Source organism: Gorilla gorilla, chromosome 16, assembly GCF_029281585.2.
Source record: "Gorilla gorilla gorilla isolate KB3781 chromosome 16, NHGRI_mGorGor1-v2.1_pri, whole genome shotgun sequence".
Lineage (NCBI taxonomy): Eukaryota > Metazoa > Chordata > Mammalia > Primates > Hominidae > Gorilla > Gorilla gorilla.
Genome location: NC_073240.2, coordinates 87,729,355 through 87,749,314, shown reverse-complemented (window position 1 = coordinate 87,749,314; position 19,960 = coordinate 87,729,355). Strand labels below are relative to the sequence as shown.

Genomic DNA, 19,960 nt, shown 5'->3' with positions numbered 1-19,960 from the left:
GTAGGTTGTCTGTTTACTCTGTTATTTCTTTTGCATGCAAAAGGTACTTAGTTTAATTAGGTCCCATTTATTTATTTTTGTTTCTGTTGTATTTGCTTTTGGAGTCTTCACCATAAATTATTTGCCTATGACTATATCCAGAAGAGTTTTTCGTAGGTTTTCTTTGAGAATTTTTAAAGACTCAGATCTTAGATTTAAGTCTTTAATTCATCTTGAGTTAATTTTTGTATTTGGTGAGAGACAGGGATCCAGGTTCATTCTTCTAAATGCGGCTATCCAATTTTCCCAGCATCATTTACTGAATATATATTTTTTCTCCTTGGTCAAAGATTAGTTAATTGTAGGTGGTTGGCTTTATCTCTGGGTTCTCTATTCTGTTCCATTGGTCTATGTGCCTACTTTTATACCAGTGCCATGCTGATTTGGTAACTATAGACTGGTAGTATAACTTGAAATCCAGTAATGTGATGCCTTCAGATTATTCTTTTTGCTAAGGTTTCAGCTATTTTTTGGTTCCATATAAATTTTAGGATTGTTTTTTCTAATTCTGTGAAAAATGATGTTAGTATTTTGATAGGAATTGCATTAAATCTGTAGATCACTTTGGGCAATATGGTGATTTTCAAAATATTGATTCTTCCTATCCATGAGCATGGGATATTTTTCCATTTGTCGGTGTCATCTCTGATTTCTTTTATCAGTGTTTTGTGGTTCTTGTTGTAGTGATCTTTTACCTTCCTTGTTAAATATATTCCTGGGTATTTTTTTTGTAGCTATTGTTAATAAAACGGAGTTCTTGATTTTATTCTCAGCTGGTTGTTATCGGCATACAGCAGTGCTATTGATTTGTGTATATTGATTTTGTAGCCTGAGACTTTACTGAATTCAGTTATCAAATGTAAGAGTCTATTGAGGGAGTCTTTAGGGTTTCCTAGGTATATGATCATATCATTAGCAAACAGAAATAATTTGATTTCCTCTTTTCCAATTTGGATGCCCTTTATTTCTTTCTCTTGCCTGATTGCTCTGGCTAGGACTTCCAGAATGAGGATTCTTAAGAGAAAAGAATCCACTTTGCTCTCTAAGCAAAAAAAGATTGACTCAGCAAGACTAGAGGGTTCAAATCCTGCACACTCTGAAATAAGATCTGTCCCTTGAATGACTCCTAGGAAATAAACTTCACACTCTTGGAATATTCTGCTGGATAACAGATCTTTCTTTACCTTGGGACTTGGGCCATGCCATATGGTTGATGCTAACAATGTGACTTATGGTGGGGCTCTAGGACCATGAGATATCAATTTGACCTCTGGAGAGATGGGAGACAGAGTAACTAAGATCAGCCACGTAGGATATTTGATGGCTACATAACTGACCCCCCAACAAAAACCCTGGACACCAGAGCTAAGTGAGGTTTCCTGGTTGGCAACCCATATTGTTGCTGGAGAGTCAAGCACTGTCTATATATCTCTACTGGGCAAAGATACCTGGAAATTTGTACCTTGTCTCTCCTGTACTCTGTCATGAATGCCTTTTACCTTTTCTGATTTTAATCTGTGTCCTCTGAAGGTAATACACTGTAATTATGAATATAACTGCTATTCTGAGTCCTGTGAGTCCTTCTAGGGAATCACTGAGCCTGCGGATAGTCATGGAGCTCCCCAACACACGCTTTCAACAGTAAGTAATGAAGAGAGGCAATGTTGCAGGGTAGAAAAACATATCAGAACTGAATTCCCACTCTGCCATACACCTCTGGGTGATCTCATTGAAATCAGTTTACTTGTTCATCTCTTTTGAGATTTAAATAAGATTCTACATTATATATTCATCCATTTTAAAAATAAATATTCATTGAATGTGCCACCTTTTTGTCACATAGTAGATGTTCAAAAAGTGGCTAAAGGTAGAGATGATTAATTGATTTGGCCAGTATGTGAGCTTCTTCACTCTATTTTAAGTTTGTTAGGTTAGGTAAGGACTCTGAATTTGGACGTACGTCCCTCTACATGTTTGTAGACAGGTATGTTCACAGTTTGTAGTTAATAAATGAGCATTTTCATATGGTTACTTGGCTGCCATTTTCTCTTTATTATCTTGAGCCAAGTCCTCTGGTTTCAAATAGTGTTTTTCAATCAATTGTATAGTACTAGAGGCTTGGGAAAACAGCCTAGATATAAAAATCCCTGGGGCAGCGCCAGAATAAAATTTGGAATATAGTAAGTATTAGTTGAACATAAACACCTAGAGGATTTTGTTCCAAACAGTATTTAATAGGTATATACATTTTCTTTCTTATGCAGTAACTGAGATACCAGAAAAATGAAGACTCAGGATATGGAACGAAATATGATTTTTTTGCCCAGTTTTTACCAATGACTACTACACTGGGTGTTTGCCTTTGTTGTGGGGTCAATTGTGTCCCCCCAAAAGATGTATTCGAGTTCTAATCCCTGGTACTTGTGAATGTAACCTTACTTGGAAACAGGGTCTTTGCAGGTATGATAAAACTATGATGAGGCCATACTTAATTAGAATAAGCCCTAATACAATGACTAATGTCCTTATTAGAAGAGGGCAACTTGGACACAGAGGGAAGACGGCCTTGTGAAGACAGAGGCAAAGATTAGAGTTACACTGCCACAAGCCCAGGAATGCTAAAGATTGCTAGCAACCACCAGAAGCTGGAACAGACAAAGAAGGATTATTCCTTAGAGCCATCAGAGTGGGCATGATCCTGCCAACACCCTGATTCCAGACTCACACCTCCAGAAATGTGAGATAAGTTTCTCTTGCATTACACAAAGCTACCCAGTTGTGGCAGTTTGGTACGGCAGCCCAGGAAGTCAATGCACCATGCATCCTCCATTCTATCTTGTCATACATAGGTTTTTGGTCATTGTCTATTCTTGCCTTGGCAGAATATAGTCTGCTTCCTGGAAGGTAGAAGGAAGCAGCCAGGAAGGTGGAGGCAGAAGGAAGTGACTCACCACGGGACTTCGGCCAACGCTGCTCAGGTGGTAGAGGAGGCCTTTGGCATGGTAAATGGTTGGCTGCAGATGAGCACTGGGAGAAAGCCATTGTCTGTTCAAATCTTCCCCGCTCAGTGAGCATCTGTGGCTACAGGAACAAATAATAAGCAAATAAATACACATTCAGAAGAAAATAACTTGAGAAAATAAAGCTCCACAAGATAAACAATTAAACTAATGACTTCAAAACTTTCCTCTGATTTCTTCCCAATTGGCATCAATTTCAGATGTCTAGAAAGCTGTAGATCTGTCCTTTAAGCTCCAAAGTATCATAATTATTCACAACCCCCAAATGAACTAGAAACCATATTTGACTTGCTATCAGATTAGCAGAGTTTTAAGACAAAGTTGGAAAATGTAGTTCCCCATTATATACATCCATGGGGAATACATTTAATAAATTTCTCTAGGCTATGCGTTCTTCAGTTCTACAGATAATTAAGTTGCATTCAATCTATCATACTTGGTGTGTTACATATGATATTTCCAGCTGGTTCAATAACTCTGCAAGGTAGACATTAGAACACCCCAATGAAGAGAGTGAGGCTTATAAATTATTAAATGGCTGGAGATCTAGGTCATAAGAAGGAGCTAGGCTTTCCCCCCAGATTTATTTGCTTCTAACCATGTTCTCTCTCTTCTATTGCACTGCTTGACATTTACCAAGAGAATCAGAGTGCCTTTTTCAACTATATCATCATGGTATATTAGAGCAATAATGAGCTCAAAATCATACATTCCCTTATTTCGGGGAATGATGATGTTCGTATTCAAAAGTACCAAGTTACTTTACAAAAGTGACCTAGCTGGTAGTGAAAGGATTGACTGCCACTCACAGTGAGGAAACTGAGATGCTGAGTTGTCAGGCAGAGTGATCCTAAAAACCCACAACCACCAGAGATTACCAAGGGCAGCCCCTGCACAGGACACATTCCCAGTAGTCCTGCTAAGGTATTATTTACTCAGTAGGGTCAATGAGCTAAGTGCCACAGATTGGGAGGATCAGCACAGCATCCCCAACACCTCCAGCACCCCCAACTCCTCCCAAACCCTCCACCATTGTCCTTCCACACCCAAGCTCAGTGGAATTGCTAACAGTTCCCACTTGACTTATGGCCTCCAGAAGTGTGAAATGAGTTTCTGTTGTTTTAAGCCACCCAGTTTGTTGTAGTGTGCTGCAACAGCCCTAAGAAACCAGTACACAATACATCACCCATTCTATCTTATCATACATAGGTCTTGGCTGGGGCTCCTCCATCTTCATGTACCCCCACCTCTTCAACGTTTAGGGGATCAATCTGCAGGGGAACTTTCCCTGATTTTCCAGGCCATTGCATCTATCCCCTATTTGCTGCAATAACATCCTGAGGCCCCCTTGATCAGAGTCCTTATAAAACCATTTTGGATGGATTTTTATTTTTATTTCTCTTGACTTCCCAATTAGACTAGGAGCCTCCTGGGGGCAGGGACAGTGATAGTCTCTTGGTCACCATCAAAACTCTAATATAGTAACTCTGTCAAGAGTTGATATTGGATAAATAATTTGGAAAGAATAAATTTACCAGCATTCATATGCAGAATCAGATATGATTTCTGTTTTGTTTTGTTTCAAACACACTGTTTTCAATAAACATTGGAGGTAAAAAGAAGGTTCAGTCTTCAGTCTTCTCCTTTTACCACTTATTCATTTCCATGTTCCTGAAATTATCTTTAAATATTAGCTTCCTGTTGCCTGTCAGACCTTCTTACAACTTACTGGAAACTAAAAATCTTCAGATTAATCACTTATCCTGATTTCTCCATTAAAATATTTTGACTTGATAAATGGTAGGTCTTGTGCATGTTCCTCTCTGGCATTTTTTATTCTTTGCCTGCTTTTTTTCTCCCTTTCTCTTTTTAATAGCAATGACATCTAGAAATAGAGTTTATCAGTTCTGCCTGGTGACCAAGGATGAAGGTAAAATATGAAGCAGATTTTCAATGCCGATAGCAACAGAAAGGAACAGGCAGCCCAGACTTGCTCCCAAGCACATTTGCTGTGTTTAAATGAATTGCTTTTCTCAAATCAAGGTACTTGCAGGTACAACATCCCAGAGCCCCAGGATTCTCTTTGACTGCTCTGTGATTTCTCCTTGCCTTGACCTGGATTCTCATCAACAGTGGGGATTTGTTTTTTCCTTTGTAACACTGACTGTGACGAAATTAGTTGAGGCCCTTTAAAAGCATTTCTGCTTGTATAAATGAAAATGCAAGCATACATGTGTCCAGCAGCCAGCAATTCTGTATGAACTCTCTCTACATCTTCTTTCCCTATGCTCCATGGAAACCAAGTTCAGGGGCAACATCTACATGGAGAAGGCTCACGTATTACCACTTTGCAGAAATGCTATTTTAGATCACAATTTCCAAGAATAAAAAAAATAAAGTTTTGTGCTGAAACCAGAAGCCCAAATTTGAATAAGACCTAGTTCCAACTCCAAGCTGCTACCAGATATAGGATTTGAGACCTCTTTGAGAGTCAACATTCTCATGTGTGAAATAAATAAGTCAAATCTTCCCCTAGATTTATTTTGAGGATCGAATGAAATAGCTATTTTAGATATCCCTATAGAGAAATATCATATATTTCTATCTCTACCTATGTCTGTGTCCATGACTATATCCACATCTGTATCTATGTCTACATCTTCATCTACATCTAAAATGCTCTAGGATGCATAGCACAACTTTGACTACATTCATTGGTTCCTTACCTCATCCTAATTTTTTTTTCTCATAAAGAATAATCAGATAGCTATATGCAGGGTGAATGGAAGGGAGAAGTGTCTTGACTAAGAACTCCAGGCAAGAGGCTGTGGTCATTTTTAAGTAACAGTGTACTTGGACACACCTAAGGGTAGAGGCAGTAGGCTGAACAGAAAAGAATTCATCTAAGAAAAAATGCAAAGAAATAATCAGTAGAAATTGCTGATTGAAATTTGGGCTGTTAAACAGCACACAAAGGAGGACCACATCTAAGAATATTTAAACATAGAGATTTGGAGAGAAATTGGGCCAATGTGAGACATACAGAAGTTAAGAAAGCTCTTATTTTGGGGGAAATTTGGTTTGTTTGTTGTCTGTTTTGGAGGTAGAGGCAATGAATCATTCCATTTGTGTAGATAGGCTGTGTGAATTTGGGAAGCCCATGTGATTGTATTTGTCTTCAGGACTCTATGGTGGTTACGATTTGGAGAGTATCTCTGTGTGTGACTAGGGCTTTGGCAGTCCCTGTATCTATGCAAATGCAGGTTATTATAATATGTACAACACCTAACTTGAGTGCTTTTCCTTTTAAAGTGAATCCATTTGCTTCCGATCTCTGAATCCATTTGGCATTTTGTGTTAATAATATCAGAGATTCATGCAGTCAGAAGAAATGTTGCTGCTCTTCCCAGGGATTTAAGCATTTGAAGATGAAATGCACCCCATCTTATTATCCACTGTAGCATTTCTGAAATGACAGCTGCTCCTTCTATGGGGGGAGAATTAGCAGATGGACAGCTATGACTGGCTGGCAATAAATTCAGGGCCTATAATTTCTGAAAAGTGGTCCTCTCTCAAATAGTTTGAAGTTCTGCTTTCTTTATAAGAATCATAAAATGGTGATTATTGCTATAGTTGGCCCTCTGTATCCACGAATATGGAGGGCCAACTGTACTAAGCCATTTTATATAAGAGACTTGAGCATCCACGAATTTTGATATCCATGGGGGTGGGTGTGGGGAAGGTGTCCTGGAACCAATAATCTGCAAATATCAAAGGATGATGTTATTTTTCCCTTCACTGAAAATAAGTTACAGGGAAAAATTATCCACTTCATTTTGTTTTTCACAAATAAAGACATTTGATCTGACTTGTCCTCCTTATTTTAAAAAGCTTTAGTTTAAATAGCTAGTTTAAGATAAAGTTTATATGCACTAAATATGCCAGATCTAGGATGCTCAGATATCCAGTTTGTCTAGGAATGCTGCATTTTTAGCTTTGAAATGCTTGCATCCCTGTAACTCTCTCAACAAATGCACACAGAGATGTGATAACCTTGCCTAGATCCTTAATTTTAGAAGGTGGTACAGAGTTGGAATACTTCACCAGAACTAGGCTGAATTATTTTGCACTGACTGAATGTTCTTAGGTGGGAATTTCATACGCCACTGAGGGTCAGGCATCCTTATTGCCTATGTTTACCTTGATTGTTTCCCACACGCATTATCTTTCTGTTCTTTTCAGGCATTTGCAGCCAATGTCTGGAAATCCTTAAAACTGAGGTTTTTGTGGGGCATATCTTTTTCCTTAAGAAAAGAGAAGACAGCTTCTGATCTCCAGAAAATATGGTCATTTTATGACCAAACAAAAGCATCTCAACTGAAATTATCGAAGAGCCAATCAGCTGCACTAGTCCTAACTAAAGGGTCACTGAATAGAAGCCACCAGCTGCACGATATTCTGATTAAAAGGGAACCTTAAAGGCTGGACAGTCTAAAGGACAATGATGTCATGAAAAATAATTCTTTTAACATTAATTGTGGATCTCGTTTATCTGCTGAGAACAGGGATCCTCCAGAGGTTGGGAAACCAGTAACATAACCGCGGGCTTTAACAACTAGATCCTGAACTACCAGAACTCCTAAAGCCAAGAAAGGACCACAGGCAGAGACAGAGGAAAAGTGAGTCACTTTCTAAAAATGAATCTATAGGGCTGCCATCCCAATACAAGAGGATTCAAAAATCTCCCATCCGTCCATGACTGAAAAACAGAGGGATAGAGCCCATCAGACTGAATGAATGATGCCAGCCTAGATAACATTAGTGCCTGCAGCACAGCAAGCTCTGGAGCCTAAAGAGAGGCAGCATGTTTGAGATTTAGGCAGCAGCTTCGCCATTCACTGCACATCCTAGGTGAAGAAGGCAGGAAGGGTGCAGGAGGAGAATATCTATGTGAAGAAGGCAGGAAGGGTGCAGGAGGAGAATATCTATGAAGGCAAAGAGATGCATGAAAGCTTCAAGAACACGACAAAGAGCATGGGGGACTATCGGCCAGACACTGCACCCAGAGCTTTCCAAATAAACATGGTTTGGATGGAGAAGAGGAAAAAAGAGGAAAAAACCAAAAGACAACTTCATTTCAAAGCTACAGTTGTTCTAAAGCTCAAAACAACCAGGGTTGTCAGGGACATATTATTATGTTCAGGATATTTTTTGTCACGCAAAATGCTCAGGAGAGTCAATAATCCAGAGAGCAAGGGAAGATAAGAGATCTAACACAGGTGTTCCTACACACCTCCAGGAACCCAGAAATGGGTTACCAGAGGCATGATCACCCCAGAGCCCAGAAATGGGAAAGCCAAAATCTTTAAAGATAAGCCAGAAGAACTGACCTGGGTTCAAATGTCATCTTTGTGAAAGAAATTACCCATAGTTAACATTTGAACTTTGGTAGGTCTAAATACAAAATAGTTATTTATGCCCGTGTTCCTCCAAGGGTAGTCACAAAGAAGGAGCAACAACATTACCTGGTAGCCTGTTAGATATGTGGAAACTCTAGTCCCAACCCTGAGTCTGCATTTTAACAAGATCCTAATGGACTGTGTATGCATATTAAAGTGAAAGAAGCCGGGCTTTCTACTATAAGGTAAGAAGAAAATTAACATTCACAAAGGAATTATTACTTTATAAAGGGATTTATTGCCACCATGCTTCCAGGAACTAGAACACATATTTAGGATTTTTAGCATCTCATCTGGAGCAGAGCCAGCTCCAAAAGCTTGGAGACACTCCCACTTACATACTTGCCCAACCCATTTTTCCCACTGTTGTGTTAGTCTCTTACATGTTTTAATTTGAACACCAATAGAGAAGATTAAAATGTGGTTTTTATTTCTAAGTTATTTTCACTAGTCTGATTTCATAATATCATTCAGCTATTCAATGGGGCAATTCAAAAGATCACACGACCAGGACAACTTCAGCTGAAATCAGCTCAGACCAGATTAAGTGATGAGCCAGATTAGCTGCAAATATAGAGAGAGCCCTACCGCATCACTTGCATCAATCAAGAACACGTGATCAGTTAAATCACTTTTTTTTTTTTTTTTTTTTTGAGATGGAGTTTCACTCTTGTCACCCAGGCTAGAGCACCATCCCGGCTCACTGCAACCTCCGCCTCCTGGGTTCAAGCGATTCTCCTGCCTCAGCCTCCAGAGTAGCTGGGATTACAGGCATGTGCCACCATGCCCGGCTAATTTTTTGTATTTTTAGTAGAGACAGGGTTTCGCCATGTTGACCAGGCTGGTCTCAAACTCCTGACCTCAGGTGATCTGCCCACCTTGGCCTCCCAAAGTGCTGGGATGACAGGCGTCAGCCACCGCACCCAGCCAGTTAATTCACATTTCTATACAACACTTGTTCCCACATACAACTGACTGAATAAATTAAATATTACTCCCTGTGAAACAGTCAGCCCTCTGCGTTGGAAGTTTCTAAAGTTACGTCACCAGACTGAAACGAAAATATATCTCGGGACCTCAAGATCACTAAGCTAAAGGGAAAAGTCAAGCTGGGAACTGCACAACCTTCCTCCCATTTTATTACCAAATAAGATAGCTACAAAGATAGAAAAGCTACATACCTGCCTCACAATTTGCCAACAAGGAGATTCCTTGTGGACAAAGAAGATGGAACTCAAAGCCAACCCTCTGTTCACCTGAGACAAATGCATATGTAATGGCTTTCTCTGCCCTGTTGTTTCACTAAGCCAGACTCAGGCATAAGTGACTACTCCCCTAGTTTCCTCTCACATGGAACTTGTGTATTCAGTAAAAGGCTAATCAGAGTCTCAAAAGAATGCAACTGTTTGTCTCGTATCTACCTATGACCTGGAAGCTTCCTCCCCCACTTTGAGTTGTCCCACCTTTCTGAACCCAATCAATGTACATCTTACACATATTAATTGCTATCTCATGTCTCCCTAAAATGTATAAAACCAAGCTATGCCCCAACCACCTCGGGCACATGTCATCAGGACTGCTGAGGCTGTGTCACGGGCACGTCCTTAACACTGCCAAAACAAACTTTTTAAATTGATTGAGATCTGTCTCAGATACTTTTGTGTTCACAAGACCAACAACTGTTTGTGAAGAATTTGCCAAATACACATGCAAGTGAACAGTGAAACCTTAGGCTGTGCTACTAATTCTGAGGCCAGCCAGCCAACAACCACTTGAAGTCATCCATTGCAACCAGCTGACATTTTGAACAACATAACATTATTTAGTAGATAAAACTAAGGGTCATTTATTTAAAGTCCGAAATTTTAAATTCTTTTTAATTCTCACAAAAAAATTGTTAGAATAGGAAATAATAAAAGACAATGTTTAAAAATCAAGAACTAATTATTATTTTTATAATAAAGCAAATAGAAATCTTTGAAAAATTTCACACCCACTCCTGATAAAGACAATCAAGAAAATAAGAATTGATAGATACTGTGCGTGTATGTGTGTATATACACACATACAGGCACACATGTGCACATTCCTAAAGCCAAGAATTCTAAAAGTCTTAAAGGAAGAATTTTATTTAATGGAGAAACTCCAGAGGAATTTCCACTAAGAGCAGGCACAAGGTAATGAGGATCACTCTCTCCACAACTCTTCAATGTATAATTAGAAGTATTATCCAATGAGCCTAGACAAGAGGTATTATTCAGAAGCATGCAAATCAGTAAAGAAGATCTGAAACCATGTGTATTTGCAGATAACATTGCAGCATACCTAGAAAACCAACTATTAACTCAAACAGTAAAGGAATTCAGTAAAGTAGCAGGATACAATATTAGCATACAAAAGTAAATTTCCATAAAGGAGAGTAGTTGAATAATTTGGTGCAGTCACAAAATGAAGTATTATGCAACTATGTAAAAAAAGAGGAAAATCCCAATGAGCTGATATGGAGTGGTAATTTTTAGGATGTGGAGTTAAATGATAAAGTTGAATGAAATATAACTTTTACAAATAAAAATATACAGTTAAGGGATAAAATAGCATAGCTAAGAATGAAGGAGATGAACAATAAACATGCATTTATTCCTTTGTGAAAGAAAATACAAGAAAGATAAATCAGAAACTAATAAGACTGATTGCCTAATGAAGGCTGGTGGACATGGGGTATAACAAACAGAGAATGGGTAACTGGGAATGGGTTAAGAAGACTGAGGGGCAAGTGACATTACCCTGAGCATATATTTTTGTCTAATTTCAACTTTTAGAACCAAGTTAACATTTCACATATTCATATCAATAAATAAATAAATATAATCAAACACAAGAGCCATGGAGAAAACCCAAATGGGTTACAAACATTTATAAATAAACTCTGTCACAAGTGACTAACACTAAACGAAGTAACAAGAAAAGAACTGAACTGAGTAACTTTAGAAAATAAAATTTTGGCTATACATGGTAAAGCTAAGGACAAAAAGAACAATACACAAATTTGTTTTTCATAGCAGTGCACAATTCTGAGCTGGCAATTCTAAAACTACTTTATGTGTATTCTAGGATTGAATAAATAAGTAAATCAATTATGAATAACAACAACCAGGTTTCTCACTGTTACAGAAAGGAATTACAAATAAGGAATTAACTCTGTGATGTTGTATTGAAATCAGAGGTATCAGCATGAACTCATGATTTTAAAATTACAGATAGATAAAGAAATAGTGTATGTGTGTGTGTGTGTGTGTGTGTGTATTCATACATCTATTTCCCAGCTCTGTCTGCTAGAAGAACCGAGAAATACTAACAAGCAAGAAACATATCTAGTTCCCAGATATCAGTTTCTAAATACCATTATTGAATAAAAGAAACCAGGGCTGCTTGAAGAAATGCCTGGTTTCAGAGGTGGGGCAGAAGAAAAGAATATCAGTCTAGAACAGAATATATAATGGTGCCAAAAAATAAGGAAGTATTTTTAAATAATGGGGACATGTTGAAATGACGCAGAGATCAATTCTAAGGAAACCACAATGGTGAAATGCAGTAAGATTTGACCACGAACAATAGTACTATGTTATAACCCATAGAATAAATTAAATATTCATAAATTCATAGTGATTTAAATAAGTAGGGAAGAAGGAATAGCTCTTAATTTTAGTAGAATTCCAATTAGTACATAGAGAAGTAGATTTATACATTTAGAGAAAAACTTAAAAAACTTATCATTTGACAAACATCACAGTAATAATCGATACAAGCAACAATCAGCAATGTAGCTAAAGTTAGTGGGTAAAAGTATAATGAGCAACAGAAGATTCACATGAGAGTATCTCCCCACAAGACACTTACTAATCTCAAAGGGAATAATAGTAACTTTATGACGGAGAAGTCTGGCAGATACCACTTTATTCAAATGATCAAAGTTAACATCACCATTTGTGAGGCATGTCAACATCACATGCCCCTGATATGATACAACTGAGAAGGGTACAACATCACCTGTGTGACAACCTTGCCAGAAATACAAAGCCACTATTTAATAATGAGGAAACATCAGACAAACCCAATTCAAGGGATATTCTATATGTAACTCACCAGTACTCTTCAAAAAAGTCAAGATAAACAGAAAAAAAACCTGAGGAACTATTTTAGATTAGAAGAGATTGAGAAGACACAACTACTAAATGCAATATATGATCCTGGAAAAACAACATTATTGGAATGATTGGTGAAATCTGAATAATGTATGTAGAGTAATTAATACTAGTATATTAATGTTAGTTTCCTGGTTTTGATCATTATCTTACAGATATGTAAAATGTTAGCATTTAGGTAAGCTGGGTGAAAGATATACAGGAATATTTTTATACTATTATTATAACTTTGACAGATACAAATTATTTCAAAATAAATACTTAAAAGAGTTTTAACAGTTATAACTTGAAAAAAGGAAAAAATCTATAATTTATTAAAAAAACTAGAAAAACTCAAAAATTAGGTGATAATAAATGGTTAAAAAAAGAAAATATCATTTTGTAAATAAAACCTAGTGTAGAAAGAACACAAACATGAATAAATAAGACAAATAATGCCTTTAGAGAAAAATGTAAAATTAAAAACTTTGTTTTAATTCTGTAGAAGGGTAGAAAAAGATAACAAGGATTCAAGGCAAAGTGACAAATATTGAAGACAGGCAAAGAACATCTAACATATGAATAATAGTAGTTTCTGAAAAAGAAAAAGCCAAGGATCAAAAGAAATACTAAGACTTCAACCAATACCAAGAGATAATCTAGTGATATTAATGGGTTTTAAAGAAAAAGAAATTCATCGGAAATCTAAGTAATAACAGGATATGACTTACCAAGGAAAAAATTAGATTACACCTTTTTGAGGACAATGTTTCAAAAGAAAATTGAACAGGGATATTCAAAGAATTAAATAAAAATATTTAAAGAAAGAAAATGTGAGACAATGATTTGATGTCCAGAAAAATTGATTTTTCAAATATAGAGGTATAGACAAATTCTTATCAATATTCAAGAACCTAGGAAATATCATTCCCTATAAGCCTTGTCCTTAGAAATATATTAGAAAAAACCCAGATAAACAAAATGAGCAGAAAGATATGGACATTTTCAATTTTTGCAAAAGTAATTTGAGGACACCTCTGCGACAGACTTGATTTTACCTTACTATAATGGTTTCTTCCACCAGACATTCAGCACTTTAAAGACAAGATAGTGTTTTGTGTACCTCTGTGTCCCCAGAGCCTGAAAGAGTAACTGGAACACAGATATTATTTCATAAATGTATATTCACATGAATTAAAATGGCGTTTAATTGTATATTTTAATGTCCTAAACTGTGCTCAAAACCTTTTTGTTAAACCTAAAAAGCAAAATAAATGCTTTCTGACACCACAAAAGCAAGAGCACATTATTCTCTACATTTATTTATATCTTGGTTGTCATGTCTGTGATGTAAAATGAAATGGATAATTATATATTTCATTTAATATTGAAAGCTCCTATCACATGGGAAAAATAAATGAGCCCTACTTCATCCTTTTGTTTCAGACCAGGTGAGTATCAAAAACTGTTCTTCCTCCCAATCACCATTATCTCAATCATCATCATCATCACCACCATTATAGTTCACATTCATTGAGCACTTATTTTGTACCATGCCTTTTATTAACTGCTATATGTATTCTCCTCATGGATCTTCACAACAACCCTAGAGGCATTTATAATTATAATTTCCATTTTGCACATGAGAAAGTTGAGATTTACAGATGTTAAGTAACCTGCCTAAGGTCACACAGCTAGAGTAGCCTCTGAATAAAGAGTAAACTATGTAACAGAGAGGACAGTTACTTATAAGAAGCACAAATGTCTTAACCATCTAATTAGCATGATTTATCCAGTGTTTGCAATGGATGAAAAGGGATGGGGAAGAAGCCTACAGAAATGAAAGGTGTCTGCTCCCCACACCTATATGAACCAATGTGTCTCAGCTTCTGTCTGATTTGCCTGTTGAACTCTGGAGTCCAATTTTGTTTGAAGAAAGGATTTCACTGCTTAATATTTTAAAAATGGATGGGATGTGAGGCCAGTGCTCTCACCTGACCATAAGCCTTAGAAATCTTCTGACATCTTTGTGGTTTTCTTCTATGTAAAATTAATATTCCTCTTCCCATTTGACAAGTTTGTTTCAGGTAGAAAATTATATTCAAAAGACAAAAATGTCATATAAAAAACATTTTATTCACTAATTCACCACACATTTGTTGTTCAACTAGAACACCTACTATGTGTCAGATACTATTCTTATTCTGAGGATTACAGCAGTGAATAAGTCCTTCCAGGAATTTACATTCTGGGGATTATTATCAAGTGCCAGCTCCAAGCTGATATCATGTCTCTCTCGTTCTGACAATTTCTCAGCACCAACCCATCACAGTGGTCAGAAGGTGATAGACAATGAATTCACCTTTATCTGAGGAATAAATGAAAGTCAACTCCCCATTCTACTGCTGTCAGAATATTTTTTCTCTGGACAGTCAATCTCTAAATTAAAACTGCAGCTTTATTTTTTTACTGTGAATTCAACAGGTTTAATTATGAAATATTGATTGTTCCTGATCATCTCCATCTCAGCTGGGGCTTCCTCTAGGCTGCTGCAGTCTGCTTTGGATTAAAAGTCACTGTATATTCCTTGTTGGAGAGAAATCTTTAATAGAAAAATATCATGTAATGTTCAAAATCATTAACATTAAGAAAAATAGACATTGTTTTGTATAAAGTTGCAATAGAACTTCTAGTCTCCTATCCCTACTGCAAAAAAGTTGATAAAGAAATTTAGAGCTGAGTTTTCTCAAAGAAGCTCAGAAATTAGAGTCCTGTAATGAATCATAAGACCCCATATTTATTTTCCTAGGTGGGAAGAATGCATGGGGTTTTACTTGTTCCTTTTTTCTATGCCTAAGAGCCTTCTTTATATTCAGGTAAGTTTTCTTTACAGACCAGAAAGGAATCCCCCTGATGAGTTGATCAAGCCAAAATGTGTCTCTAGAGAGTAACAACTCTTCTCTTTCCTGCTAACTAGTAGATGTAGAAAAGAAGGTGATTCTTATGCTTTCTTTAGAGGATGTCAATGTGTTTAACTCTGGATGTATAATAAAATCCTGATTAGTCTCTTAGGACAAGGAACACAGGTACAGAAAAATAATTTCTGCTGCTTGGGTCTTTAAATAGCTAGGAAACATTTATCCCATTCCCTGAAAGCAATGCTGACTGCCAATACCATCCTAGGTAAAAGAATGTCAAGAGTCATCTTGGAATTCTGGAGTTCCTTTTCCTTGATTTCCTGGTAGGAGAAAATGGATAGCACTCAGTGCCGAAGAAGAAATCAGAAAAGAAAAAAAAAAAAATGAGCTTTAGCCTTGGTTTTGACACTTGTTACAATGTAATCCTAAGCAAGCTCCATAGTTTTGGTTGGCTCAGAGATGTTGTTTTGTTTGTTTTGCTGTTGTTGTTTTTAAAGCAGAAAATTAGAACACATGATCTCTATCCAAGGTGACTTTCTCCTTCGAAAATGCTGATTCTAGGTAAAGGCATGCAAAAGAAAAGACAAAGTGTCAGTGACATAAATAAGGGAAGAGAAAGAGAGGGGAGGTAGGTTATAAGGTTTTATCTTTTGAAACCCAAATTCATAAGGAGAAAAATTGTCTAAGATTTATTATCTCCTATATAAATTACAGCAATTGCCTCCTCACCGTTTTTCTCATCTCCTATCTATCATAATGTTTCTCCTCCAATTTGACATAATTCCAAAAGTATATTCAAATTCTTTCACTGACTCCTGTTACCTAAAAAAGAATGTGTAAACTACTTTGGCTGACATTCAAGATTTTCTACAAACTAGTCTCATCTCACCAGTCCAACTCAATCTTCTATTACTGCCCAACACAAACCCAGTGGTCCAAGCAAACCATATTTCCTTATTGTTCCCAGGCCACTATGTGCTCTCCCAACTCTCAAATCCCCTCACCTACTGATGGAGCCATGTCTGCAGACCCAATCTTTTTCTTCTCCATCTCTTTCTTATTCTACCTGTCTTTCAGGAAACTTATCAAGCCTTGCCCCTTTCATGAGACTTCCTTTGACTACAATCTATAGCAATTCTCCAACTTCTAAAATTCCTTGAGAAAACAAAAATGGTAAAAAGTGTATGTGTGTGTCACCGGATTCTGGCTGTGTGCATTCAAGTCTGGATCTCTCACTTGCTGTATAAACTTGACCAAGTTATTTAACTTTGTTAAATTTTAGACTCTCAATATCAGATGACGAACACACCTGTCTTTTTATTTCGACCTAAGGGTGATACCAGTATTTAACTCACAGGATTTTTGATTGTTTGTTTCTTAGGCTTAAGTGTCATAACACACTTAAGGCACTTAGCAAAATGCTTCGTATGTAATCAGTGATGAACAAATGTTTGCATTTTTTAAAAGCAGTTCTTTTTAGCATTCACATTTGCATCACCATCAATACTGTTCTGAATTTTCGCTTAACTACAGATTTAGACTATAAATCATTTGAGGATAGTACTGCATCTTGTATGTTTATTGAATCTGCTTCAATACTCATCATCATGTCCTACATTTAATGGATCTCAGTTACTACTTGTAATATATAATCTTAGAGACTAATTGGATCATCAATATAGGGCTTTTCTGAGACTTTCAGTAAATCATAACAATAAAATAAAAATAAGAGGAGAAAAAGCTATATTTATCATTTAATCCTCGAAAAAAATCCTGTTTTATATTTGAAGAAACTGCAATTCACAAGGTTTATGTAACTGTTCACAGTCATGTATTTCAAGCATGAATTTGATCCCAGGTCTTTAGCCAGTGAAAAATAGGTTTCCTGGAAAAAGTCTGGAAATTTCTTTACCTAAAGCACAATCTTTTTCTAATCCCTTCTTTTTTCCATTATTTTTCCCCTCTCTCTCTTAACACACTTTGTAGTTTTGTTACAGAAAAGCTTTTGTGTTGGTTTGAATTCTATCCAGATCTTCCACAACCTGTTGGTATTGTTCAGCTGAATCACATACACAAGTGGTTCCAGGAAATTAAAAGGCAAATCACAGGCGGGGCACAGTGGTTCACACCTGTAATCCCAGCACTTTGGGAGGCCAAAGTGGGCAGATCATGAGGTCAAGAGATCAAGATCATTCTGGCCAACATGGTGAAACCCCTTCTCTACTAAAAATACAAAAAAAAATTAGCTGGGCATGGTGGCTCGTGCCACTGCACTCTGGCCTAGCAACAGAATGAGACTCCATCTCAAAAAAAAAAAAAAAAAAAGGCAAATCACTTTTAGGCTTCCTAAACAAAGAAGGAAGGAGCACCAACTACCCTCTCCCTATTGTCATTAAATGGCTCCCCTAATCACCGGTTGCTCAGGTCAAATACCTTATAGTCATCTTTGAGGCATCTTTATCACATACCCCTAATCCTGTTTAACAGCAAATCTTACAGACTCTGCCTTCAAAATATTTAATATATACAGAAACCAAGTATAACTCACCACTTTCAACACTACCACCCTGCCTAAGCCACTATCTTCTTTTACCTGGACTATGTCAAGGGTTTCTTAACTGCTTTCATTCTACCTGGCAGTCTCTTTCCCCAAATATCCATGGTTTACTCTCTCAAGTTTCTGTTCAAATGTCATCTCATCATAGAGGATCTTCTTCCCACCTTTCACCTGCTCATTACCCTCTGTTTTCCAACCTACATTATTTTATTCACTACACTTAACACTATCCATCATTGTATTACATATCTAACCTAGTTTAGTTCATGTTCTCTCTTCCCCACTAGAGTGTAGGCTTAATGATAACACGAACCTTACCTATTTTGTTCAACTACTGTATCCTCAGCCCCAAAAAACAATTCGTGACACATAGAAATCACCTTATCGATAAAGAATGAATGGATGAATTCTCCAGTCTCTAGTTTCTGGGAAACATATTTTTATGGTCTGAGTATATTTTCCTTTTAGAATAGTTGCAGTTTGAGTACGGACATGGTATTAATGGATCTTCCATGAAATGATTAGATCTTCATCTTTCTTACTGATAAGTAAGCTTGATTCTTTTCAGTGGTCCAGCTCCTTCAAATATATGGCATTAACATTTTAAAGTTATTTTACTTTAATTTATTTCCACTAAGATCCAAGGAGAAAATCAGAGGGCTTTATCGTTAGTAGCTTGGCTGCGTCTTTTTATTTAGGGAGTCATTTTTGCAATATGAGAAATCAAAACATCTTTATAGTTAGGTCTCACGGATCAGAAAAATGTCATCTTCAGTTCACTGGGTATTTTAAACTAAAATATACACTTCAAACTAAACATAGGCAATATGACTTTTATATATATTTATAAAAGAAAATAATTCTCAAAATAATATTCCTTAAGAAAAATTATCCTACATGATATGATACCTGCTTTCCTTCTTTGTTGCTCTCCATTAAAGGTGAGAAAATATCAAATAAATAAAATGTACACATTTATTTATTCAATGCCAATCCTCTTAGCACAAGACTGTAGATGCTACCTCTCCCCTCCCTCTAAGGCTCCAGATTGGGTAACCACAATTATCAGGAAGGGGTTGTTTTCTCCTTTCACTCTGTCATCGGTTCTGAATTTATATTTTACTGGGCTCTGTCAGGTATAGTGCAGCAGATGGCAAGTGGAATCCAATTAGTGATGTCTTGCAAATTCTGTCAAGACTCTTCAATTAAGGTTGTTTTGTTGAAAAGCTATTGGATGAGTGTTGGCTCCGTTCACAGGCAAAAGGAATCAGCAGCACTGGTCCTATTTTGACATGACTCAAATCTTCCTGAATGGAAACAGACTTTTTCCCATGGGCATTTGTTGAAAAAAATTAGAGGCAATTGCTAAACATCATGGGTCTCCCAGATAGTAGAAAACTGTTGGGCAACCAATGGGCAAACCACCGAACTTAAAACTAAAAGGTGAGGGGAAAATGTCCACAGGGAGATTTTGAAAGCTCTAAAATATTTCTAGAAACCTGCATTCATAGGGTTGTATGTACACTCAGGGCTATGTGCATGCTCAGGAAAGACCTAAAAAGGCCCTGAGCTCTCAATCCTGACAAACCTTGAGGTTCTGAACAAGCAGAAAGTGAAGATTAAAGAAGAGATGTAAACTGTCTGACTGAGTGTTGAAGGCATGCCCAGACATCAACAGTAGGTTCCCTAGCAAACACTATGAGACTTATTAGTTACAGAACACTAAGAAACTCTGTCTAATCATTAGAAGACCACTAAGCTAGCCAAGCAAAGACTTTAATGGCTG

The 19,960-nt window shown here is 36.9% G+C and overlaps 1 protein-coding gene across 2 annotated transcripts in view; it reads right to left on the bottom strand.

Moving 5' to 3' along the window:
• The window catches only part of AGBL1 (AGBL carboxypeptidase 1), a 948,924-nt gene that overhangs the window by 503,501 nt on the left and 425,463 nt on the right, over nt 1–19,960 (bottom strand). For both annotated transcript variants that reach the window (XM_004056715.5, XM_063698809.1), the window contains exon 19: nt 2,991–3,120. In XM_004056715.5, coding sequence (XP_004056763.4) covers nt 2,991–3,120 — 130 coding nt within the window. The remainder of the gene's footprint in view (nt 1–2,990; nt 3,121–19,960) is intronic.